This window comes from Taurulus bubalis (assembly GCF_910589615.1).
Source record: "Taurulus bubalis genome assembly, chromosome: 5".
NCBI classification, from domain to species: Eukaryota; Metazoa; Chordata; class Actinopteri; order Perciformes; family Cottidae; genus Taurulus; species Taurulus bubalis.
This window is the reverse complement of record NC_136593.1, coordinates 16787308-16814046: the sequence shown is the minus strand read 5'-3', so window position 1 is coordinate 16814046 and position 26739 is coordinate 16787308. Positions and strand designations below refer to the sequence as shown.

At 40.8% G+C, this 26739-nt stretch overlaps 3 protein-coding genes across 3 annotated transcripts; 2 read left to right on the top strand and 1 right to left on the bottom strand.

Annotated features, from left to right (window-relative positions):
- Nucleotides 1–491: 491 nt before the first annotated feature.
- cyp27b1 (cytochrome P450, family 27, subfamily B, polypeptide 1) lies at nt 492–5348 on the top strand (the record flags this gene model as incomplete). The annotated part of the gene is made up of 9 exons (XM_079218554.1): nt 492–704; nt 1279–1469; nt 1845–2035; nt 2816–3016; nt 3757–3920; nt 4015–4181; nt 4278–4359; nt 4511–4708; nt 5235–5348. The coding sequence occupies 9 exons, from the start codon at nt 492–494 to the stop codon at nt 5346–5348; spliced, it is 1521 nt and encodes a 506-aa protein (XP_079074680.1).
- Nucleotides 5349–8662: 3314 nt separating this feature from the next.
- On the top strand, nt 8663–12553 carry mcrs1 (microspherule protein 1; the record flags this gene model as incomplete). Its single annotated transcript, XM_079217655.1, has 13 exons — nt 8663–8817; nt 8994–9132; nt 9232–9396; nt 9506–9615; nt 9716–9824; nt 10033–10171; nt 10387–10462; nt 10564–10592; nt 10724–10816; nt 10930–11012; nt 11157–11244; nt 11921–12048; nt 12123–12553. 13 exons carry the CDS (start codon nt 8663–8665, stop codon nt 12207–12209), a joined length of 1401 nt encoding a protein of 466 aa, XP_079073781.1. The 3' UTR covers nt 12210–12553.
- Nucleotides 12554–16946: 4393 nt separating this feature from the next.
- LOC306736617 (LIM domain and actin-binding protein 1-like) lies at nt 16947–26594 on the bottom strand. Its single transcript, XM_079218269.1, has 9 exons — nt 26466–26594; nt 25648–25696; nt 22116–22547; nt 20718–20772; nt 20404–20501; nt 19761–19839; nt 19509–19540; nt 19265–19398; nt 16947–19124 (listed from the first exon to the last, which is right to left on the bottom strand). Exons 1-9 carry the CDS (start codon nt 26582–26584, stop codon nt 18044–18046), a joined length of 2079 nt encoding a protein of 692 aa, XP_079074395.1. The 5' UTR covers nt 26585–26594; the 3' UTR covers nt 16947–18043.
- Between the last annotated feature and the right edge of the window lie 145 nt (nt 26595–26739).

The window sequence follows — 26739 nt, the reverse complement described above, 5'->3', positions numbered from 1 at the left end:
TTCAGTTTAGGGATTTGGCCAGCCCAAATCAATGGGATCTATAGCCTAATAACGCTGTCCTTGAGGTGAGGGTCAGGTGCTCTACTAAGCACACAAGACCTAATGTTGTGCGTGATCCCTTGAAACATGTCTGTCAGCTGGACTATCAGAGAGCAAAGTGCTGCAGGAAGGTGCAGATAAGCCTCGACCGCGATTTTACAGAGAAGTCATGTATTATTTACTCCACGTGTGCCGTCTCTGGGATGGTCCGAGCTCAGCCCTCTGATTGGACACACCTTTCTCTCAGCTCATGCCTTCAGAGTCTCATCCAGGCGGGGGCGGGGCATGCGCCGCATTAACACCCATGATTGGCCCAGGTTTAAAATAATAATAATATGCAGCTTTATCTCCGCGGGTTCGAGGAGCACGTCGCGCGTTATAAATACTGCCTCCAGCCGGGGGGAACAAAATGAGCACCGACATCCAAGAAACCCGCGTCCGGCCACCGCTTCATGATCACTGCGACAAGGATGCTGCAACAAGCTCTCAGAGTATCCGGCCGGAGCGCCTTCCCCCTGGTGAAGTGGATGGAGAGGTGGGCCGAGGGCGCGTTAGCCAAGCCGCAGGCTCTGAGGACCCTGGACGACATGCCCGGGCCGTCGGTCGCCAGCTTCGCCTGGGACTTGTTCGCTAGACGGGGGCTGTCACGGCTGCACGAGCTCCAGGTACGGTGCAATAGGGATTGAGTTAAAGACACATGCATAGTTACAGTACTTGCATTTTAGTATGAATACATGCAGTATAGGCTGCAGCATAGTGGGTGCAACATGTTTTTTTTTTAATGCTGAATAAGTGCATGTCTTGGAAAAATACTTAAGATTTGAGTTGAGCACAGATAAACCCTCCTGCGTGCACCTTGAATGTGAAATCAGCCTTTGAGCATCAACTCTGCATATAGACAATTCTGCTCTCACTCAAAGTAAAGTAAAACATGCTGTTGAGTGCAGGGAGGCTTTAATCTAAATCTAAAGAGATCCCTGTTGAGACGTTATATGGTCTGTTCAAATGTTTTAAGTTAATTTAGCCATCAGTTATCAGCATGTCTGCCAAGTAGAGAAGAAGATTTGACTGCTCAAACGGTCCCTATCAAGTTATGTAAGTTCAGAGAAAATTATCGAATCATTATTGGATTAGAAAAGCCTGCATGCATCTTCAAACTTCAAACAAGGTAACAAGTGCATCCAAAGCCTTGTAGCCAGCAGGGTTTTAACAAGGTCCATCTCCTCTGTCGTGTCCCAGCTGGAAGGAGTGCAGCGGTATGGGCCCATGTGGAAGGCCAGCTTCGGCCCCATCCTGACAGTTCATGTGGCGGAGCCGGCACTCATTGAGCAGGTGCTGAGGCAGGAGGGCCAGACCCCCATGCGCTCTGACCTTTCCTCCTGGAAGGACTACAGGGAGCTTAGAGGACACCACTATGGACTCCTGACATCGTGAGTATCACTTCCTCCTCCCTCTTGTTGGAAACCCTTAAATCACAAGATATATTCAAGCTAAATTTAAACTTTCATAGTAAAACATATAGACAGCTGTTCTCATGTTATTGATATTAAGCCACAGTGGTCAAGGGAACTCCCTCTAATGTGGTGACAAGTAAAACATAACTTACAAGACTTTCAATTATTGACCCTCCTACTTTTTTACAAATCTATGTTTTATTCACCGATTCTGAATGAAATAATGTGGACAAACCCATTTTAATTCAGCCGTTAAACACTATTGAACCCCTGATTTAGTGCAGCTGAATTGTGTGTGCACACATGCAACACAAACATGAGCCTTTGTTCATTTCCACTGTGTGTTTCTAGTGAGGGGGAGGAGTGGCAGTCGGTGAGGAGTCTCCTGGGGAAGCATATGCTGCGACCAAAAGCAGTCGAAGCTTACGATAAAACCCTGAACGCCGTGGTCAGTGACCTCATTGCCAAACTTCGCTTCCGCAGACGCTCTCAGGGCCTCGTCTCTGACATCGCCAGCGAGTTCTATCGCTTTGGCCTTGAGGGTAAGGTTTTTATTTGTTCTGAGGCGTGGCAACATCATGCATCACTACACCGTGTAAACATTGATAATTCGGGCCAGATACATGAAAGAAGCAGTATTTTGTGATAAGACTGACATTTGTTTAAAAGTAGATGCCCGTCAAAGCGTGTAGTTTCAACATTTACATCATGGATCAACAACAGGTGACCTTTAGCTCACCTTTCCAGTGATGAAAGCAAGTATTCAGATCCTTTAGCTGCTGCTAAATTTAGAATAGGAAAAATCCACAAATTAGCCGCACCGATATTTAACGCACGGGTCAAAGTTGAGGAAAAAAGTAGCGGCTTATAACCCAAATTTTACTATGTTATATATATCGTCACTAATTCATGACTGTATGTCATATTTTACAGTTTGTCACGATTGAGTTAATTTACTCTACTACATAGGCTCATTCCTCATTCTCAGCCTCAAGGCTCCTCAACAGTTATTAATTTATTATGAGGGAGCTACATTCATTCATTCAGTAATTTTTCCTCTGCCAGATTTTCCCAGACTAAACACCGTTTCAGTCCATGCACATTTACTCTGTCATCGTCAAAATGATTGTTAGTGTAGAATATTTGCTAACCAGGGCCATTCTCCATGCAGTGTTGAGTGGAGGCTGGGCCAACACTGTTGTTGAAAAATAAAAGGTTACTTTCAGAAAAGCTTAAGATGTGGTTTCATCTCCTTTTGCAGCCTGAGGTTACAGTGCATTTCTGTCTCACCTCCTCATTTAGCTTCTTTTGTTCTTCGACAGGCATTTCCTCAGTGCTGTTTGAATCCAGAATTGGTTGCCTGGATGAAGTTGTCCCAGAAGAGACGGAGCGTTTCATCCAGTCGATCAACACCATGTTTGTGATGACGCTTCTCACCATGGCCATGCCAAAGTGGTTGCACCAGCTGTTTCCAAAACCCTGGAACATCTTCTGTCAGTGCTGGGACTACATGTTTGACTTTGGTAGGTCATTTCTCATCATTCACGTTCAGTGTCAGTGTGAGGAATAGGAGCAAAATGTATGCCCACTAGGAAATATTAACTCTAATAGTGATGATTGTATGTATGTATGACACTATTTTACAAAAAAAGATATATTTAAAAAGATATAATGAAAATAAATTGTATAAGAATGAACAGTAACAGAAAATCAAATACGTAAAAAAAAAAAGATGTATGAGCAGGTGACAATCTGCAGACCCTGTGGAAGCTAACACTTCACATGAAACCAAAACAAATTTACTGTATGTCTTTCCACACTGTATGGTCATTTTCCCTCAGCCCCTTCTCCTTTCTTATTGGCTCTTGCTGGTTTCCACTCAGCACTGGGTTATTGTCCCACACACTCTTACAATAACGAAAATACTCATCCAGAATCTGAATCGAACGTGTTTAGATAATCACTTTGGTGCTAACTGGATTGGGATTAAAGTCCTTAACCCTCACGCACTACAACATCATCTGTCTTGAACATCCGTGATTAAACTGTGCTTAATAAACCTAATTGTCAAGGTGTTTTTCCCCAAATTAAGAAAACAGATCTTGATTAATGTCGTTTTTTTGGTACTTATTAAGGAGCATAACTTGATATCACCTTACTAAAGACCACGTGAGAAAGCTCAGGTCTTACTGTTGTGTCTCACCATCTGCATTACATACCGCAATCTCACTGTCATAATGACCTCTAATCTCTGTGCTTCTAGCGAAAGGTCACATTGACCAGCGTCTGACGGCCGAAGCAGAGAAGGTTGCCCGTGGAGAGGAGGTGGAGGGCCGTTACCTCACCTACTTCCTATCGCGGACCGGTCTGCCCCTGAAGACGGTCTACAGCAACGTCACAGAGCTGCTTCTTGCAGGAGTCGACACAGTAAGAAACATCGCTCTGTGCCCTTCTTCACTGGAATGTGATGTCAGTTCTACCAGATTCATCAACCTCTCGTGCACCTTACCTGTCCTCTCAGATCTCCAGCACCATGTCCTGGTCGTTGTACGAGCTGTCCCGTCACCCCGAGGTGCAGGCATCGCTCCGGGATGAGGTGTTGAGCGTGCTGGAGGGTCGAAGCATACCGGAGGCAAAAGATGTGGCCCGCATGCCTCTCCTGAAGGCCACAGTCAAAGAAGTGCTGAGGTATAAGTCAAACGATTCTGATTAGCTTCCTGAATACATGTAGTTTTCAATGTGCAAGTTTTATGTTGCTCACATTATTTAACTTTTGTTTTCCAGGTTGTACCCCGTTATTCCTGCCAATGCAAGAGTCATTACGGAGGGAGACATCCAGGTTGGAGGCTACCTCATTCCTAAAAATGTGAGTGTGTTGAGAGTCTTTGTGCACTTTGAAATCATTTGTCGTCTGCGATGGATTCAAATCTGTCCTCATGCCATGTGGTCGCACTGCAAGTAGTACTGGGCTGAATGTGAATGTTACACATATCTGACTGTAGAATCTTTCCATCCAGACTCTGATTACCCTTTGCCACTTTGCAACATCGCGGGATCCAGCAGTGTTTCCAAACCCAGATGAATTCCAGCCCCGTCGATGGTTGAACAAGGACCAGGCTCACCACCCGTACGCCTCTGTACCATTTGGGGTCGGAAAACGCAGCTGCATAGGTCGCCGTATCGCTGAGCTGGAACTCTACCTCGCTCTTTCCAGGGTGCGTTGGCTGGACTTAAAAATACTTTGACATAGATGGGTAGTTTGTGATAGGATAGTTTGTGATACTGTAATGAAAAGTGCATATATTCAGCAGTATATATAAATTTTCGATTATATGTTGAAAATCAAAACAGCTTTAACCTCTCGTCAGTCATTAAAACATGTTTTATTTAACATGTAAAACACAGTTGTCTCAAGACACTAACACATTATGTTGCATGCTGCATGTACACAGATTATTTAAATGATTTAACAAGTGCTCTAGATTGTTTACAATTAAATGCAGTTTGTCGTAAACTTATTTTCAACAAATCCTCTTTCTGCATTTCTTCTTGGAATAATGACATTTAAAGGGGATTTAAGCCATCGTGTTAATCCAGTTCCTAGTTAATTCATTTAATTACTTAACCCAGAGATTTCAGTTAAGAGTCACTAACCCCACACTTAGCACATGATGAGCACTTGTTTTCGTTTTTTTTAATTCAGTCACCTTTAAATAAATCTGTTTTCTCTGTTCACTCCAGATTCTCATAGAGTTCGATGTGAAGCCGGACCCAGAAGGGATTTCTGTGAAGCCCATGACACGGACGCTTCTGGTTCCTGAAAATGTCATTAACCTCCAGTTTATTGAACGATGACCGACTCTCCTGTGCTAATAATCTATTACATGAACGAGAACGTGAGTCTCTTCGCAGTAGAGCAGAGTAGAGAGCAGACGAGTTATCGCATGGGCCGAGAGCCTTAGGGGGGACCTTCGACCTTCGAAACAACAGAGGCCAAAGCCCTCCGGACCCCTGACCTTGTGTGTGGAGGCTGACGTGTGGAGACGGACAAATGAATAAGAGATGAACAGTAACAGCTCATAACTGAGGCTTTACTCTGGGAGCGGTGGAACTCCAAATGTAATACTGTGAGTTTGTTCAACTAAAATCACCGTGAAGAACTTTCTGCACTGAGGCCAAGAGCAAGCCAGTGATCTCCTTCAGTACGTTGCAATAGTCAAGCTTCGGACTTCATGATGAAAGTGTCAGACTGTGTTGTATGTCATAGAATTTGCAACAAGTTTGTATTTGAAGAAGATTTTTTATTTTCAAGTAACCCCTTCCTAAATTGGATTATGACCTGTAATCTTCTACACTCTTAACTATATTCAGCATTTCCTGTGTGTCCTGGACGTGTACATATTTCATTTTATTAGTGTTTCTGTATATGAGTCTGATATACACAGTGTGCTGTCCATGATTTGAGTGTTAGGAGAGTCCCAGATTGGTACATGAAACGTTTCTTCAGCTGTTACTGAGCTTCTGTGAGAGTTTTGCGTAGACAGGACGTGCAACATATTGATCAAATTGTATTTTATAAGGTGCTTATGGTGAATTTTTAGTGACAGATTCCTTTTTTGTAAAAACGGCAGCTGTTTATTATTCCTGTGTAGGAATGCCACTGTTTAAAATCTCAAACGTAGGCCACTCTGCACCCTGGCTTTGTCTGTATTGTTTGTCAAATGTAAATATGTGCCACAATTCAACAGTGCAGCACAATGCAACTGTATCTTTCTTTCTTTTTTAAAAATTACTATAAGTGATGTACCACCACTTGGTAAATGTTATAAGTTTCAGTATCTGAACTCTGTATTTATTTTTAATTGAACATGTTAAAACTGTTACTTTAGATGTCATTAAATGGTTTCAAGTTTGACTGTTGCTTATTTGTTGATTTTATTTGGCCAAACCAATGAGAATCCAGTTTACATCAATAATATCACCTGTTTCTTTTGTGTTAATGTAATGCCCACTTGTCTATTTAACAAAAGATAATCCCCTCTGTCATGATTCAGCATTTGCTTCAAGCTCTAACACCATCAGCTGCAACAGATTAGGTCCCACCGATCAGATGAGTGTTCTTAGTTTGATGCCAGTGAAACCAAGCACGTAGGCGGTCATTTCTAAGAAATACAACACAGGGTATCAAAGTTCTTATGTGACATGACCATGTGGAGTGTGTAGTGTGAGCTCTGGACCAAATCACTCCACTGCTGTTGGAGTGCTGAACTATGATGTTCAACCTAAAACTAAAGATCCACCTCCAAAACATTTAACATTTAAATGAATGTGTTCGTGTGAATTTGTGTGTGTGTGTGTGTGTGTGTGTGTGTGTGTGTGTGTGTGTGTGTGTGTGTGTGTGTGTGTGTTAGAAGACTGTGAAGCTAAAGACTTAACTTGATTTGAGTATGGAGAGATGAGCGGTTGGAGTAACACCACTAGAGTTGAGAGAAATGCTGATTACTGCATAAACCTGCAGGGGCATCACAGACACCAACTAGCCAACTGACAAAGTATGGTGTACAGATTGATAGCTAGAGAGGTGCCAGTTCGCCTCCCATGCACTGCCGGTTGGCCCTTGGGCAAGGCACTGCCTCACACTGCTCCCCAAGGCCCTGTATACACTGCCTACTTCTCCTACTAATATGGGTTACCTGCAGAGACTAAATTCCACTACATTGTACTCGGCTGTAAATACAAGTTGATTTACATTCGAATGCATCCGAGTACTTTCGCATATTACCAGAGCAAAATTGGTCTAAGTGCACCATGCTGTGCACCATGCTGCCCTGAAAACAAGAAGTAAAAATAAGAAAGCACAGTTTAAGTGGCCATATTTAAATTACAAAAATATTCTGTAAACAATATATACACATTACTGATGCACATGGATATATATTGTATGAATATTGAAAATTACGCATGAATGTGTTTTATCAATATTGTACATAATGTATTATGTCCATGCCGTCGAACATTAAAGCTGATCAATACCCCTCCAGTCCAGATGAGGGCGCTAATACAAGTAAAGCTGCCAAACGCGATAAACAGCAGGAAGAAAACAGACGAGCAGAGCAGTTAATGCTAACAAGCATACGTCAAATTCATGTAGCCAGTTAGCCATGTAGCTAGCTACAGAGGTGCTTATAAAAGGCATACACAGACTATACAGACGTCAGTTAACTGGGTAGATACTCCAACAAAGGACAATAACGAGGAAAGGTGAGTCACAAAACAGCGTAGCTAACGCCAGTTGTGTGAACTCGTTAATTCATTCACGCTAGCTGTCGCAAGGACGTTGTGTTAGCTAAGCTAACGCTAGCTAGCCAATATAAATGACCGTTATTCGTATCAAACTGGTTTAGTTAACCCAACAGACTGTGGTGCTGCGTGGTCTGGGCAAGCTATCGTGCCCGTCGCGGGTTTTAATTTTAAACGAGATCTTCCACATTGAAGGCAGAAGCAGAGGTAGCACGGCTAACAGTACATGTAAACAAAGGCTTAGCTAACGTTAGCTGAGTTGGTTAGCGAGTCCATTCTCACTCTATCAACAAAAACACAGATACTTGATGATAGGTCTCACTCAGAGTGCGGAAGTAACATTGTAGATACATTGGTTTCATTTTAGGAGTAAATCTGTCTGTCTGGGTATAACTTTGACGTTATATATCCAATTGAGCCAACGTAAAGATTATCATGCTTTCATTCAATGTTGTTAAGATGTTTACTGCCTAGGAATAACTTGATTGTTACAAACGGATAAATGCATGCGTTCCACATTTATTTACCAGGTCCCCATTAGAGCCCAATACAAAACTGCGTGTCAAATTGAGATGATTTCTTCCTGTATTTCACAGATGAATTGCTCACCTCACAATCAATTCAATATTTACAGCCAGCTGCACTTTCCAAAGAGAACAAACTATTGTTAGATTGTAATAACTGTATGTAATCAGAATTAAACTAAAGCTTCTGCTGCATGGACACTGCAAATCTGTGGAGCCAAGTGAAAGGTGTATAACGTGAGCCATTGAAAGGATGTCTAGTCCCACCTTGTCTTGAATCCTGCTACTCTGTCCTGAGAAATGTGTGCATGATTTCCTGATGTGTTTCATGTTGTGACTCAACAGATGCAAGCTGGGGACCCAGTGGTTGGTGCAGCGATGGCAGGTGCTGGTGCTCAGAGTCGGTCGGAGGACGAAGAGTCACTTGGGGTAAAAGATGTAAAAAGGACAGCAACACAAGCGTTTGGCATTAGTGTTCCCAAACGCAGAAGTTCATCCAGGTTAGACTTATACTGTTGTATATTTAATTATTCCAGCTATATATTAATATAATCAATTTGTTTTGGATTGAAAAGCATTGATTTGTTGTTTAATGCTGCTCCATTCGTTGTTGTTCTGTCGTGCGGATGTTTAAAGGGTGATTGTTTTTACTTTTTTTATACAATTATGTCCTTAGATCAATAAAGAGGAAGAAGTTTGACGATGAATTGGTGGAGAGCAGTCTCGTGAAGTCATCCAGTAGAGTCAAAGGCCCTCCTGTTATAGAGCCTGTACGCTGTTCAGGGAGTGAACCTTCATCTAGCGAGAAAAAAAAGGTATAGAAGATCCTAGAGCCCACACATTCTTGAAGGACCTCATGGCAAAGAAGATTAAGTTAAAGATGTTTGATGGATATTTTTTGTGCCTCTTGTCAGGTGACAAAATCAGGAATGGCTCTCACACTGCCTCTCACAATGGTAGTCAACCCTGCACCCATCACTAAAAGAGTAAAGAAAAGCAAGCAGCCTCTACATATTACTAAAGACTTGGGAAGATGGAAACCCACTGATGACCTTCTACTTATAAATGCAGTGTTGCAGGTGAGTAATATAAACGTTAAAGTCATTGTCTGGAAGGATTGATGCTGTTTACTAATTAATGTGACTAGTTTGTTAGTTTGTGATCTAATGTGTCTGTATTTGTCTCTAGACCACAGACCTGACCTCTGTTCATTTGGGCGTCAAGTTCAGCTGTCGTTTCACGTTGCGGGAAATTAAAGAGAGATGGTACGCTCTCCTCTACGATCCTGTCATCTCGAAGTGAGTAGAGATTTACCCGGTAGCAGCTTTACTCCCTCCCCCTCCGAAGTTTCTATATTAGATAGAAAAATGAAATTCTCCCTGTTGTCTCTCTCTTTAGGCTGGCATGGCAGGCCATGCGTCAGCTTCACCCAGAGGCCATTGCAGCAATCCAAAGCAAAGCTCTCTTTAGTCAGGCTGAGGAGGGACTGCTAGCTAAGATTGGTTCAGTAAGTGAAACTTGTACTTTAGGAGCATTTCACTGTTGTAGTAAAATAAACTTACAATATCAAGCAAGTTAATCAGCTTTACGTTACCAGTCTAATGGTTAAGAATTAATTGTATTTTGAAAAGCTCATTGCATATAACGGTGTTTAAATGTGCACATTTGACCACTGCATTCACAAGCTATTTTGTATAACATTTGTCATTTAACAGACTAGTCAGCCCAAGCTGGATGGGTTCCAGGAGCTTTTGAGCAAACACCCCGGTGTCTTTCACCCATCTCGCACCCCCAAGAGCCTGCTGGTACACTGGCAGTTGCTGAAGCAGTACTACCTACTGGATGATCAGAGCGGTACGTTGAGGTGCCCACACATTTATACAAAGCATTGAGTACATTATTTAGTTTTACTTGGGCAAATTGCAAAAAAGTCCCTTTTTGTACTCACAAGCACATTGAATTATGCATGAAATTGTGAGTCCGAACCCCCTAGGGCTGTTTTCCTAAATAAATGGGTGAGTTTCAGTTCTGTTTGTAATGGCCTTGTTGGCTTTGATTGTGTGTTGCAGTCCAGCCTCTCCCGAAAGGTGACCAAGTCCTCAACTTCTCTGATGCTGAGCAGATGGTTGATGATGTAAAGTTAAAGTAAGGCAGTATTAATGTTATGTTTTTGTTGCTGATAAAGTATTTCATCCTATAGCAAGTAATTTGAATGACTAATTCATTGTTCGGTTTGTTTTTTACAGGGAGAGTAGAGATGAGGTGTTAGAACATGGTAAGAAATTGGATTATAAAGACACAAGTTGAATACAATTCATCTTGCACTGTATAAATTCTATCTTTAATAATCGTATGTGTTTTTTTTTACATAAAGTCCTTACATCTGATTTACCTTCGTACATTCAGAGCTGATGATTTCCGATCGCCACCAAAAAAAAGAGATCAGACAATTGGAGCAGGAGTTGCCCCGTTGGCAGGTCCTTGTGGACAGTATTACGGGTTTGTAAACTTTCATTCACCAAGCACAAGCAGACGGCTTTTATGTTTTTAGTGGGGGGTGTTTGTTGAGGATTCCAGTTTAGTGCAACTAAATTGTTTATGTGCGTCACTAGGGATGAGCATGCCTGATTTTGACAACCAGACACTGGCAGCGTTACGAGGAAGAATGGTACGCTACCTCATGAGATCGCGAGAGGTAAGAAATCTTTCAGAAACATTTGTTACAGACGAGCAATGTGGAGGTATTATGTCTGTGAAAATGAAACAATTAGAGGAATTTTCACTGTGACTATGTTTTTTACTATGATGCTAATTATCTTTTCTATTTGTGTTCACAAAGATCACGTTGGGCAGGGCAACCAAGGACAAACCGATAGATGTAGATCTGTCGCTAGAGGGACCTGCCTGGAAAATATCAAGAAAACAAGGTGAATAAACTCGTATGCTGTCAGGTTGTAACTTCATATTACTTCTTATTGTGTGGATAATGCTACGGATACATCAAACAAAGCTCATCTCCACTGAACCTTATTTGCGTTTTCAACTAGTGGAACCACGGTCTAGATTAGATTTGGGCCCTGCTGTAGGTGTAGTACTCTCCAGGAACTTGGTTAATTATTCACAGCTTCTGGTTGGAATATACATTGATTGTGCTTTGTTTCATGTTACATGCATTCGGCATTTACCCAGCAAAGCCTTTATGTCTCAGAGTTCAAAAGGTCAAGTAATTTTAATAGTTTTGAATCAACAATTGATTTTATTCCAGTGTATTTCTTTTCTTGATTTCTTTACAAATTAGTTTATTTTGTATTGCCCAAAATTACAAATGGCCTCGGAGGGCTTAACAATCAGTACACATATGACATCCTCGGTTCCAGGACCCTCGCATCAGATCAGGAGAAAGTGCTAAAAAAAAAAACAGGGAGAAAAAGGGAAGAAATCTTCGGGAGAGCATGTTGAAACTTAGTAATTGTTTCAACTGGCAGAAATGTGGCCCCTCTGTTGCTGCTAAAAGTAACCAAACTACCAATTATCAGTCAATCATCGTGATGTATTTTTTTAAACAAAGTGCTATCTTTCATTAAATCATATTGATGTCTACAGGAATTATTAAACTGAAGAATAACGGAGACTTCTTCATTGCCAATGAGGGCAGGCGACCCATTTACATAGATGGCCGACCGGTCTTGTCGGGAAACAAGTGGAAACTCAACAACAACTCAGTGGTGGAGGTGTGTGGAGGCTGTCAATCATTAAATATATTTGAGTGAGGCGTGGCTCTAACACACTGTATCTGTCTTTTCAGATTGCAGGTCTTCGCTTTGTGTTTCTCATTAACCTGGAACTCATCTCACTTATAAAAGCTGAAGCAGCCAAGATGACGCCGCAGTGAAGTTCAGCTGAGGAGTGAACATACAGGACGCTTTGGCAGCCCAACCGGTCCAGTCGGTTCCTCTCTGTTCACCCGTGGTTAACAGTTTATCTCATGAAGCGCAGTAGAGCTACCGCGAATCACAACGGCAGCGGCCATGTTAACCTGAAATGTGAATTTTAAACAGACTACAGCTAAATCCTGGAGCAAGGTAGTAACAGGTGTTACTTGTTGTTTGGACCGTTTCCATGTTGTAATGTAGACACTCTCACGGTAGAGCCTTGGTTTGTTTTTTTTCTTTGCCAATTTTTCAGAATATTGTATTTAAATTCTGTAGTAAAGCTTTTTCAAAATATTAAACTTGTATACACAAAGTTCTGTTTCCAATCTACTGTTGAAACATTATATTTCACATCCCAACAAAAAACTACTGTGAGCAACATCACATCCTGCATTTGTTATTTCTCTAGCTGTAGACAAGTAGTTAAAGCAGAAATGATGAAATGCAGTAATCTGCACGCATGAAGAGGGGAGAAAGGGACTTTAGGTATCATTTTGCTCATCTGTGGCCCGAATCTTTCATAGTATATCTTTAATATGAGTATCTATATTCTATATGCTATGAAAGGTATGTCCATATTTTATTTTTCCAAAATGTCTGATTGGTTAGAAATCATAACATAGTAACGGGTAAGCAAATACGAACAATGTGCCTCGCACCACAGAGCACCTGCGAGTGCAACTTCCTACTCTTAAAGTAAGCACGCAATTCACCTCCTGTATGACTCGTGCATGATGTATACCAACAATGATTAATGTTTAAATTATATTTGAGACTCTCAAACCAGCCTCCACACAGATGAGCTGAGATCAGAAGCTGGGAATGGTGGAAAACCTGCAAAATTATATATTTTTCAGATTTTCTCTAATGTGTTTTTAAGTGTTAAACACTGAAGCAAAATTATACTGAAACGTTCAGAAGTCTCCGCAGCATATGACAGGGATGTGGTAGAACTACTTTCGGGAAAATGTTATTGGGAAGCAAGTAAAGCTTTGTATTGCATTTTCTTTTTTTTAAGCCAAAGTGCCTAAGCGTGACCTAAACCAACAAAAGATAATGCGTTATTTGAAATGTAACATTGAAATTAAGACAAGCATGAAGTGTTAGAATAGATATTATGCTCTAGATTCTAGATCGTTTATTTTTGCTGCAGTAATGATTTTATACACTTTGCCACCAGGCGGTGCTAACGAGCCCAGTATGTGACCCTGCACCTCTACAGTAGCAATAGAAGCAAATACGTATACAATATTTTAAAAGGCATTATTCTGGGATTTATTTGTAATTGTTCTGATCAGACTGAAATAGGCTACTGGACACCTATTTCAGGGCAGTAGGTTACACAGATGTAAAAACTATAAAAAGCATACAAAAATCCATATGAGATGGAATAACTACACCGCATTAGTCAAGAACAAATGACATTGAACTGATCTTCCCACCTAAAGGAAACTCCACAACAAAGAAATCTTTCTGACATTTACAGCCATAATACATTAGTAGGTCGCACCCAACTGCATACCATTTTTTCTAAAACAAATATGTATTTAAGGTGTGCGTAAAGCCTGACTGTGGCCCGATCTTTACATGTGCATGCCTGACAGACAGGGGCGTCGTGAGTTTAGCTCACAGTAAACTACACCAAGGAGTTTATCTCAAAGTAAACTACACCAAGGAGTTTATCTCAAAGTAAACTACACCGAGGAGTTTATTTCAAAGTAAACTACACCGAGGAGTTTATCTCAAAGTAAACTACACCAAGGAGTTTAGCTTACAGTAAACTGCACCAAGGAGTACCATCATACAATATTTATCATTCGATAATCAAGATGTACTTTAAATGTGTTTTTTTTATTTTTTTATAAATGTTTTTTTTAATGTTTTTTCTTCTTCTATTGAATGGTATATTTGACACTGAACTAGTTCATCTTTATCTCAGTGATATTGTCCAAATGAGCATAAAATATCACTGGTTTGTAAAAAACTACACGGACAACAAAATAGATGTAAATGTTGATCAAAATCTTATTCACTTCTGCTCAAAATAAAACGAGTAAACAACTCAAAAGTTGACATCGTCAGGTCCATTCTCCAACCATTGGATTTGGGAGTGACGCGGATATGAAAGCTAGTTTATCCGTCTTTCCTTTACAAGCAGGAAAAGTATTTCTCTATCTTTATTTGAGAAAAGTTCATATTTGTGTTGACTATGACCCTGCAATTATGTCTTTTGTGTTATCATGTACTGAATGAATGTAAGCAAAACTACAGAGCAAAATCACACTCTTTCTGATTGAACCAATCTATGAACTGTCCACGGCCCCAAATGGGCCCCAAAAATGTGTTTGGTTCCCTGCGGGCTAAGCCCGCCCTTTCGTTCAATCCTAGAAACGCCCCTGGCTGTCAGAGAAGCGCCTCATCAGATAATTGCAACCAGTAGTCAGACAGGTGCCACCACTAGGGGGCAGTAGTCACGGAGGTGACGCTGACTCGCCGCTCTCCTCCTGACACGTGTGGCTGCCAGTAATCGCACTCGCTGTCTGTCTAAAAGCAGTGATTCTCAACTGGTGGGTCTCGGGCCTTTGCCTGGTTTTATGATGGGACGTTTTTATGCAGCGCAGTGTCGTTATTTTGCCGGCTCTGGTTTCAACTTGTTTTGCACTTGTCCCTCCATGTTTTCAGCAGCGTGTGGCAGGTTGGGTCAAACCATCCTGATATGGGGGAGACTGGGTTTTTAGGATAATTAAATTAAACAGCCTACTGAATATAACATTCACAACTGATGGCGCTGCCTGCATGACAGAAAACAACTCGGGGGTCGTAAGGATAATTGAGTGCTGCTTAATTTTCTGTAAAGCACAATGTTTTTTAGTATTTACTACTGATGACGTAATCACAAGAAAAGTTACTTTTGTATATATGAATCATTTTGAATTGGAAAAGCTGCTCCTCAAGACAGTGACTTTTTCCATAGTAAAGTGTTTGTCATAGATTCAGTGAGTGTGTATTCTCAGTTAAAGTTAGGTCATTTGAGTCTTTTTGAAACTACTTCTTAATTGTTGGACTTTTTTGTTTGTGCATGAAAGCTGTTGAGTCTGTTTAAAAATGGGTGTCCTGAAGATACACGTTGGGGTTTTTAATTAAAATGCAGCTAATTGGGTGTAAAAGGGAATAGTTCCCTCTCTAGCATCGCCATCAGCTGGTCGTTTTGGTTTATCATTAAACTTGTTTTTGTGTTGGCATACATATTCTGTACTATCTCAGGTTCAAACTGCACCATCTTGTCATTAAATAAATTTGAGAAGTTGAGAATGTTCCTCGATTGTCATTCAGGGGTGATGGTGGGTCCCGGAGCCAGACCAGTTGAGAACCACTGCTCTAAAGTTCTGCTGATTCAGTGAGCTTCACATTTGTAAAAAGTACAATACAAATTAAATAGCTTCTATATGTTGGGTAGTTACATTATTTCACAATGTTTGTAATGTGTAAACTCTTAAATCTTAAATTAAAGCTTAGCACATATTTAAAAAAATATAATACTAATAATTCAATAACATCTTTTTATCTCACTCTTAGTTTAGTTATTTAAATACATTTTCACAAGTGAAAAATATGCAATCTGGACATCGCTATTTATGTTTTTCTAGTCGCCGAACTCTGATAATGTTACATTGTGAGCAACAGATCTGTGTTTAATTTAACAGGAGGAGAGCTAGTTAACGTTAGCAGTACCGCTAACGAAGAACTAACGGAGGTTTACTTGAGTAAGGTGACCAAATAATATATAGATCAAATAATAATAATTGTATTAAAAATGTATCTCACTTTTATTTCCTGTCACAATCTTTTACAAACCAATTAATGCTACATCCTAAACAATTTCACAATAAAATACTGGCAGCAGAGACGCCAGTAATTTAGTTTAACCGTATCTTACCATATATTAGATTCCATTATGTGATAGTAGAATAACTGGGTTTCACGGTAATTCTTTATGTACCGGAATGTTACCGTTCATTTACAATGGGTCATAAAACCTGCTACTTTTATATTTAATTCCCCACAACAACAAAAAAGTAGGAAACACAATAATTCATATCCAATAACATATTGCTGAAGTGTATTACTTGTCCTTAATCATTTATACCGCCGACCTCAGACATGGTGATATAAGACACGGAGGAGCCAGAAACCTCAGACACTGAAGCGTTTTCAGACGGAAGTTTGTTTTTTCCCTTAATCAAAAAATATTTCACTGGTGTTTCTGAATGTGAGTAACTGCAACTTGGGCGTGTGACACAACTGTGACACAGCAGGTGTGGCTGAGAACCCAAGAAAGGGAAGAGTCATGTGTGTTGTTTGTATATGAGTGGTTATTGAGAAAGCTGCAAGCAGCAACACCACAGGCTAAGAATTCAGCCTGTTCTGAACAGGCATGCTTTGAACGAGCACTGCACGAGTAATATTAACAGGGCAAACACTCACAATTCCTTCTGAATATCGGAAAATCTTTCAGATCTATTGAACCAATTTTTCTAAATAATAGCTATAACAATATAATATGAAACATATCCATAATTCAGTTAAGAGTGAGCTTTTTCCAAATGGATGGGATGAATGAATGAGACTTGTAGCAAAAAGATCAAGAAAGAAAATATTAGTGAAGAAATCTGAAACTCTTATGAAAAAGTGCACTAATCAGGAAGCTGTGTGTTTAGAGTATTGGGTTAACTTGTGAACTCAGGTGAAAGTCCAAATGGACTGCAAAGTCTGGATTTCCTCATTCATACATTTTAATTATGTTTCAACAATAGCGCAGACTGTAATGCCCGATGTCATACAAATTATTAAAAAATATATTCGGCAGGGCAAACATATATTCCACGGAACATTTTAAAATACAAAGAGTTTTACATATAAAGTGGATTACATTTGTAAATGTTAAACACACATCCAGAAGGTCCAAAGAGATGACTTATTTGCTATTAGACTGAAAGGATAGCGATCAGTAGAAACCTTGATTATCATATTTTCTCCTTTTATTGTAGTTATGGTGATCATTAGAAGCACATTTTGACCAGTACCAGGCACATTCTCCACCAAACCAGAGAGCCCCCTGCAGGATAGTGGTATTCAGGTTTACTGACCCGTCTGTACATGTCCGGGTGCTGGGAGAAGTTCATGGCTCAATGACAGTCGAAGCAGGAGACTACTTAGTGTCTACTCTATAGTGTTTAAACATTACCAGTAAATAGTAAGTGCAGTTTGCCAAACGCTAATCCTGAGCATTGTCATTCGGGTTCCGTTTTACTTTTTCTTCAATTTACAATTTAAATTGAGGCCAAGATAAGATAAGATATTTCAGTATTTTCTGCACTAGAAGAGCAGAAATAGACATGACTGTTTTGCTGGATTTAGAAGGGTTCTGCCGGTCATTAATAAGCACTTAAAGTGCTGAATAAAGTATTATGGTTTTTGGACAATAATACGCCACTGAAGGTGGATATACTTATCAAGAGATGATTCAATTTAATAGATGCCCACCTTCCAGTATAATCAGGAGTAATATAAAAGCTGTATTAGCTATTGTGCAGTATAATTACATTAAAAAAAAAAATCAAGTATTTGTACTTTAACAATTAAAGGCAGTATTGCAATATAAATGCACATACACACATATTACACACCTTTTAAACCTCTCCTATAACACAATAAAATCTGGCAAAGCTACATTTGTGATCTACCTATAAACTGAGAAAGTGGTATATGGTGGATGGACATGGGCACGTTGTTCCTATGAGTCAGAGTCCTCCTCCTCGTCATAGTAGCGGTTCCTCTTGATCATATCCTCTGCACTCAGCTCCTCTGCATCACTTCCTTCCTTGTCCTCCTCCCAGAAGCCCACATCCTGGGAGGCACGGTTCTGTTTTGGCTGTAACGGTGGAGAAGGGGACGGTGAGATTTCCGGGGAGATGCTTCTAAGAGCTCCTTCTTCTACCGCCATCATCTCTGCTGCTGCCTTTCCTCTCTGTACTTGTTTCTTCCTTTCTTCCTGTTGCTCCGTCTCCGCGTCCTCCTCTGAGATGGCCTTGCTTTCATTTGCTGCGTCTTGGCTCTGAATTTGAGGCATCGTCTTCTCTTTTTTCTCCTGCTGTTTCCCCAGCCGAGGCTCCGGTTTATTCTCTTTGGGTGGTTCTCCAGATGATTGTTTTTCCTCGAATGATGTTCTCCATTCCAGCAGGGATTTGAGAGGGCGACGGGGTTCCCTGGGTCCCATACTGGCTGCGGGGATGGGTTTAGCTGCGATTGTAAAAGGCCGTATGCGCTCCTTTAGAGAAGAGCTCCTCCTCAGGCTCTTCAGTTCAGCTCGTTCTGAGCTCTGGAAGGATGATGGCACCTCGTCCCCTGGGGGCCACTTGGATCTCCAGGGTCGGCCTGAAGAAATTCCCTCTGTGACTGGACTAAGTGCATCTGTCTCAGAGTGGCCTTCACCAGCTGGGGGAGGCCAGGCGACCTTCAGCCTGCGTTTCTCAGCCAGCTTCTCGGTAGACTCAAGCTTCTCACCAGACCTGACATGTGTCTGCACACGTGTCTCCAGTAAGGCAGTCAGGTCTGTTACCTTAACCTGTGTTTCAACAGTTGGGGTCTCCTGTTTGTTCGCGCTACTCTCAGCTGGACGCGTCACCACTGCTGGTTCCTCTTGTTCCTTTGGGTTCACCTCTTCCTCACCTTGGTCTCCATCTTCACGAGGCTCCCAAAGCTCCTTGTGAGGCCGATGGCCAAAGCCCTCATCGTAGTTGCCTTTAGCTTTAAACAGCTGGTTGAAATGGGGCTTGCAGTAGACGCTGCCATGCAGAGAGGCATAGCTACCAAGGCTTGAAATAGAGAGCAGCAAAGATATTATTCAGAAAATGTCTTTTTGTGGTTCTTGAACAGACAGCCACCGAAGTGGCATTTCACAAACAAATTAAAAGCCATGAGGAAAATTCAGGCAATAATGGAACAGTGAGCTAACCTGAGCTTTGTGCTGCAGTGAGCACAGCGAAAGCAACTTTTGTGGTAGACATGCTGAAGAGCCATCAGTCTCTCCAGCGGGTACACCGTCTGCAGACAAGCGATGCACGTCTCCTTCACCGGTGGGCTGAACTTCTACACACACAACAATAGTAACATATATCCATAATAAACAAGGGTTGAATTGAATTATCTCTTAATGATTCATTCATGTCTCCTGCTTGTTAGTTTGATGACAGACTCACCCTTGATGCTTTGGGTTGCTCGCCGCTCTCCCCTGAAACAGACAAAAACACTTCAGTCACCGTGTACCTCAGAAGACAAACAAGCTATCAATCAAGGTCAATCAACCCAGACTTTACTTCCTTTTAGATGCCAAAGTTATTTGGGTGTATTCACTGTAGTCAATGCTCTATTTCACAATTTATATTACACGTAATACTGTAACCGGAACATTAACATGGGAACATGTCCTCGGAGAATCCACTAAGACTCACCATTGCACTCAGGTGCAGGATGTTGGTTCTGATTTACTGGTGCAGATGTTTTAGGAGCAGGCACCTCTGGGGCCAGACCCTGGAGGAAACGCAAAGTGAAAGAACAGAGGGAAACAAACACTTGTGTAAACTGGCTGTTACATAATTAACGATTGTGCATTTTCCATTTCTCAGATTTAGGTAGGGGAAGAAATGAAAGAAAAGGGCAAACAATCCACAAACAGTAATATTAGTGGGCAGATCTGCGGAGGAAGACATGTAAATCACTAATACACAATGTTGCCTTCATACTACCATAAGTATACCTAACTTTTAGCTTGTTAACACATTGTCTTCACTTATCTATTTATTTACTTTTTTACAAGACTAACGGATTAAATTGGTAAATTTCTTAATTCCCACTAATTTAGAAAATACACATTTCTTAATATAGGCCACAATACAATACAATAAATTGTTTCATAAAATCAAAGATGTTCAATAGTGGTTTGAAAAGACAACTGGCCCTTTGTTTTAAACTGTAATTGACTAAACTTGCAATTAGTTCTAACTATTGGCCTTTAAAAACACCTGAAGCATATTTTTTATTAAAAACGTACTGTTAACCGGTAATTTATCACACACATCAAAAACATGTACTCACAGAGCGAGAGGTGCCTTGCTTAGAAACAGCAGCCTGGTATTTGGCCATCTTCTCCTTCATGGATGTGGACTCAAGTACTCTGTCATGTACAGACAGACCTGAAGCAGAAGAGATAATCACATGTAAAGCTTTCAAATGGCTGCATTTCCCCAAAACAGCAAGTTATGGCTCTTCAGTTTAAAAGTGCTATTCATGATCCAGTTGTGGCACATACTATTGTGTTCCCAGAGACACAATTGATTGTAACACAGTAGTTTTGAGAGTAAAGGTTAGGAACTTTAATTATTCAAAGCGCTGTGTGTATTTGTCTTTACCACCATGTTGGTCCATGTCCTCTGATGAACTACTGCGTAGTGTTGTCCTGCCACCCTGTAAGAATCAAACGATCAGTGGAATCAGAGGTTCAGTTTCCAAACTTGTATGCACCAAGTACACCAACACTGTTTCCTACCCTAGCTGTAGTTTATTGGATTTATCGATTGTTTATCTGCAACATCATCAATTCCAACAAAGTGTTACTGCCTCCCTATCTTTCATCCAAACAAACCATTACTCTAACTGCATTTTACCTGCAGTCCAAAGAAGCAAGACTATTCCATTGCACTTACTAAAAGAACAAGCTCTGTGCGTGTGTGCCCACGTGCAACACTAATATGTTAACCAGACAGTTTGGACCAATTCAAATAACCCATTGCTTCAGGCTGCTTCACTGGAACTGTGGAGTCCAGTTGTGCCACCATCTTCCTCAGCCACCTAAATGCAAACACTTGCTGCATTACACAACACTCAAAACCTCAGTGAGACGAGCGCAAGGGTGCATTAACTTGCAGGACTTGTGATCACTTGTTAAGTGTCGCAACACTACGAGTCTACCCTGTAAATGTTCACCAGTAACTTTTACACTTCTTCTTTCCTCGTAGTAACGTAGTGGCGTGAGTCATATTGTGAAACACATTTTTAAACCTGCAACAAAAAGGGATGTGTTCCTTTTTGCTTCAATATTAATATTAATTTATGAAGTGGTGTGACGACTGCTGCACATGTGACATAAAAACTGGGAAATCAAAAAAAAAACTGAAGCACAGGACTGTTAGATATCCAGAATACACTCTGTGGCTAAAGAAAAGTGAGATGAAGCCAGTTGCCCCTCAGAGCTGATCCTCTGAAGTAAGAAACAGCCCTGGGTCAGGAATGTTCCTGCATTCCTCTGTTATGGAAGGTAAAGAGTGGAGAGCCTGTTGTTTGGGGTTGGGAGGGAGAGAGACACCAAGAGAGAGTGGAAGGGAGACACAGGCCTACATCCAGGTGGAACAAAACTACTTCAGAAAATACAGAGAACAGAGAGAACTAACACATAACTGTGTTCAGCACTGAAAAGGGTCAAGGAAAGGAGCTTGGCTTTAACTAACGGGTGACTTCTTATCTCTCTTTAACATGCGTTAACTGATTACATAGTCCCAGATTCACAATAAAAAATAACGTTCTGTTTAGTTTAGTATCAGTTACTTTAAATTTGCTGTAGGGCGAGATAATTAATGCATACCAAGCCTTGTAAATTAGGATCAATGTGGTTACGAGTTCCTTCAAAGTTAGCCATTAAAGCAGCTTCAGGTTACGCAACATAACGTTGACGCGTTCATAACACTGTGTCTCAAATGTATCAAGAGAAGAGGCTGCAAAAGCAAAACATGATCTAATCTGTCTGTAGCTACCTTGCCCATGGAATCCTCTCCCCTCTCAAACTTCATCTTCAGGTTGGTCAGTGGCACTCTGGGTTTTTCATAAGAGGCACAGGGGCTGGTTGGAACTTTCTCATCAAGCTTTTCAGGTCTTCCATGGTGTGTCAGCTCATTGCGGTCCATCCCACTCTGCTCTTCACCGTCAGATGCTTCTGGAGCTGCTGCTGGCTGCAGGACACGACTGGCTGTGAGCTGACTTCCCTGATCGGTCGGCAGGCCGGGGCTCTTTAATGGAGGAGAGGGCTCAGCGATCGAAGGGAGCCTCGCCAGAGCAGGAGGCCTGCAGCGAGTGCTGGACTGGCTCGGGGGTGGGACAGAAGAAGGTTTCCCCTGTGCCTGCTCCCAGCGCTTCTTCAGAGCACTGAGGTTGCCCAACCGCAGTGAGGGTGATGCACTCTCAGAAGACTGTGAGCAAGACAAGAAGAGATACAAAATTAAAAAGTGAAAAGGATTTCACAAATAGTGCCAAATAAAAAGCAACAGTATACATTCAGTTCTTCTTTTTTCCATTCTGTTTACAGGCTGAATTATAAAAGTGTTTTCATTTGGCAACCAACACAGCACAGCACAGCTCAAAGCCCTATTCAGCAAGATGGAATAAAGTAAATGCCCGAATCTGACAGATTAGGTGAACAGCTGTTTAAAGTTGGTTCAGGAGGTTGATGTTTTGCTGAAGGCAATGATTGGCTTAAGATGGAGATGGCTGAGCTGAGCATGTAGGCAGACTTTTTTCAGCTACATTCTTTTCCACATGACAACTTCACTTTTCCCAAAAAACACTGAGGAGGGCTGTGTTCACCACTCAGCCATTCAGGACAATAAACATGGCGAGCAGCAAACAGAACCACAGGAGGCACACTACGGCCATGTGACCTCTGGGAACTTCCTTAAGTATAAAAGAGAAATGACACGTTGAAGAAAGAGGATGTGGACGTGCTTCCATGCTGAGGCCAGGTCAGTGGGAAACATTAAAATACTAATCAATTCTAAAAAACACAATTCTTCAAAAAGACTCAATTTAAAGACAATGTGAAATGAGGAAGAAACAAAAATACTCAATTAGTCCCGAAGACTTAACTACATAGAGTATGAGTACATTAAACAAAATCCGGTGCATCTACAAGTATGTTATTTGAACATGCACAAACACAGACAACAGATACAAAAGAAAGAAATAAGAACATGAGAATAAAGTACTAAACAAAAAAGGGACAAAACCCCCAAAGTGCACAAAAAACTAACGCACAATTACTGTCTTTGTGAGGCAAGTCCAGGGTGAGCGGAGAGAACTGGACAGTAACAAGATTGTTCCCCTTTTGTAAGCAAAAAGAGAAACTTCTGTGAATGCGTTGGAGAACCCAAATGAGGTGTAAACCAAAACTTGACAGCAAGAAAAGTGAGAGTCCTTTGGTTGGTCCTTCTTTTACAAGTCAGGTTGCTGAAAGACAGAGATCTCCCAGATGTTTGCAGCGAGACAAAGTCTGCTCGTATGAGCTACTCGCCCTTTAACACCAGGACAGAGTATGACAGAGAGTCAGAATAACCAGGAAACCAGAGCAGGAAATGATACATTCAGGGAAAAGTTAACTCTTTGTTCGCTGTCAGCTTTTCCACTCAAAGATAACTTCAAAATCACTGATTCATGCAGACAATCAAAAGTTTAAGAAAACGCAAAACAATGACAAAAAATGTGCTATACACACACACTAAGATGGAGAAACAAAATACCAGGACAATAAAAGAACAAGAGCTATTTAAAAAAATCATCATGTGAAAGCTGAATTGAGCCGTTACAGAGTTTTATACAGAATTTGGCCACTGCTCCGAGCTCAGATACAGGGAGGTTGTAAAAAACACAAAAGTACAGATCAGGGCAGGGTCAGAAGAGACACAATACACTATTACAAGCAGAATGTTTGGAATTTCTCTTGGGGGGCCATATACTTCTCAGCTTTAAAAGTATTCACAAAATATGTTAGTTTACCTATACAGACTACAATTTGGAATCTCTTTGTTTAACACAATTTATAATGTATGCAAATGCATCCTGTTCAAACTGGAGATTAATCTGACTTGATTGATGGGAGTGTTAAAGACAACATATAAGAATAAAAAGGAGATAAAACACGCTCTAAAAGTGTGATTGCTCCTCTACAATTCACTGATCAAAATAACTTATTTGATTTTTCCAACATGTTTCTTACTGAGGACAGCCAAACTAACAAGATCCTGCAAAGACAGAGCACTGGCGATAGTTGGCCTATTGTGTTCTGACTGAGCAAGACTGAGCAAAGTTATTAATTATTCATATAAGTGATGTCCAAAAACGTAATAATAATCAATAATAGCAAGGATAAGCAGCCAAGTATAATGCTGTTTCTACGTAATTTATCAAAAAGAACTAATAGTTTCATTGACACGTTGGAAAAGTCCCCCCTTCCCCCAACTACCAACTCCCCCTCACACACACACACACACACACACACACACACACACACACACACACACACACACACACACACACACACAAAACACACACACACACACACACACACACAAACAGACAGATGGTCTTTTGCGCTGCTCATTCCAACTTGTGTTATCCTTGAATATTTGAACTGGTTACTCCCGTACCCCTGTGCCAGTGACATCAGCTCACATATCCACAAATACTATTGGTTCCAAATAGAATATCACAAACTATGAATCAATCAAACAAAAATGTCTGTAAAGAATGAACCTAACAACCTGCACTTGTGTAGAGAAAAATATGCCTCCAGAGCATCTTTTAAATTGTATTCTTGAAATGCTCCATCTAGTTACACAGGACAGTACAGAGAGTAGATATAGATCATACCAAGTTTCTACTGGAGTAGAAAACACAAACAAAGTCTCTTCGGTCATTGTCATTACCAGCCAGATCATTAAACAAAGAACACAGGAGCTTACAAGCTTTTAAAGCAGCTGGCTCACCCCAACAATGGCCACATTTCATACAGCATACATTCACAGCAATACTACCTTAGATTTCCTCATGCTATGAGCTGATCAGTTACTCATTTAATCTCAGTCCTGCTTTGTTTATGCGTCTTTCACACTGACAAAGCAGCTCACCTACAGTTGGATCTACAAAGAGCATTTCAAGGGGATTACACTGAAGTAGGATTATGGGTTTGATAGCCTGCCCATCTCAACAAGTGGCCTATGAGAGGTCAGTCAAGACAAGACATTTGTGTTGGCATGGTGAGTGTGTGCAATAATTAGTTTAGCTTCACCAGCTACTGAGCCAATGAAGCAAGACATGCAGCACACACACACTTCATATAATCATGTAGTTTGCTAGGAGAGGCTTATCAAAATGCTGTAAACAAGATGCATCAATTAGATTTTCATGTGAGAAACTTTGTCATTCGTATATCAAATCCAGGAACATGCAACTAGTATTGACAGTACTAGTTCACAAATTCCAAGAGATGTCTCCATCATTCTTTACAGTTATACTTACTCCTTTTTTCTTCTTCTCGGTACTGGACACCTCCGCAGCTCTCTGGTACCTGAGGGAGACAGACACAACACTGACCTCTGGTGACTCAAAACAAAACCTTCAAAAAAAGAATTGTGGCAAGAACCTTGCCAGACATTCAAGAATTTTTAGATTTTAGATTGTATTTAGATCACAGCTTGTTTAGATATAGTTTTAGACATATTCTCTGTGTATTCATAAACATATTGAGAGGTAATGTTTAATGCATTAGCTTAGTCAAAGGGGCAAACCCTTGTTTTCTGGCTGCAAAAATTAAATGCCCAAGATAAGATAAGATAATGTTTTATTAGTCCCGCAGTGGGGGAATTGCAGGATTACAGCAGCCTTGCACACAATAGAGACATATAGTAAAAACAATCAAGTAATATAAATAATAACAATAAACGGTAGTGAAAATAATAGTAAAAAAACAACAACACAATATTAAAAACAGTAAGAGTACAGTAGCAATTTTAAATTAAATATACAGATGGAATAAGAGTATATAAAAGTACTTCAATGTATTTATATTGCACCAGGTGAGTGCAGTTAAAGTGTCCAAGTGTCCAAAAGTGATTAAAGTGTTAGTGGTTTATTGAGAGCTCAGCAGACTCAACAACAGTCTGAACTAACCTAATGCAGCCCGAAATATAGAACTCATATATTTATATATATTTTGTCAACATACAGTAATATCTGTTGGAACACTGGGGGAACCGAGATTGTCACGAACAGCAACAGCAAGACCAAACACGAAAACTGAAGAAAAAAAAAGAGACTGAAAACCAGGTGTTACTCACTTGGAGAAGCGTTCAGCAATGGCATTGTTCTTCCCTCGGCCGCTGAGTGACAGCTCCTTCGCAGTGACACGCAGGGACTGTGCCGCCCAGGTCCGTCGATTGAATGGACCACTTTCCATCTCTGGCAGCTTTCTAAATACCTGAAATACAAACAACCATGCTTATTACTACACCTATTGTAACTCTTGACTTCCAAATTACGTCCCAGACCTTTACCGGAGAAAACTCAACTTCAACCAGGAAATCATCCTGGATTTGAATTTGTTTGCATTTA

Coding starts and splice junctions, on each gene's coding strand:
- LOC306736617 (XM_079218269.1), bottom strand. CDS start 26,584: ATGGAAAGTGGTCCATTCAATCGACGGACCTGGGCGGCACAGTCCCTG. Junction 19,541..19,760: donor TCCTGCACCTGAGTGCAATG/GTGAGTCTTAGT, acceptor TGTCTGTTTCAG/GGGAGAGCGGCGAGCAACCC. Junction 19,399..19,508: donor AGCAACCCAAAGCATCAAGG/GTGAGTCTGTCA, acceptor TTGTGTGTGTAG/AAGTTCAGCCCACCGGTGAA.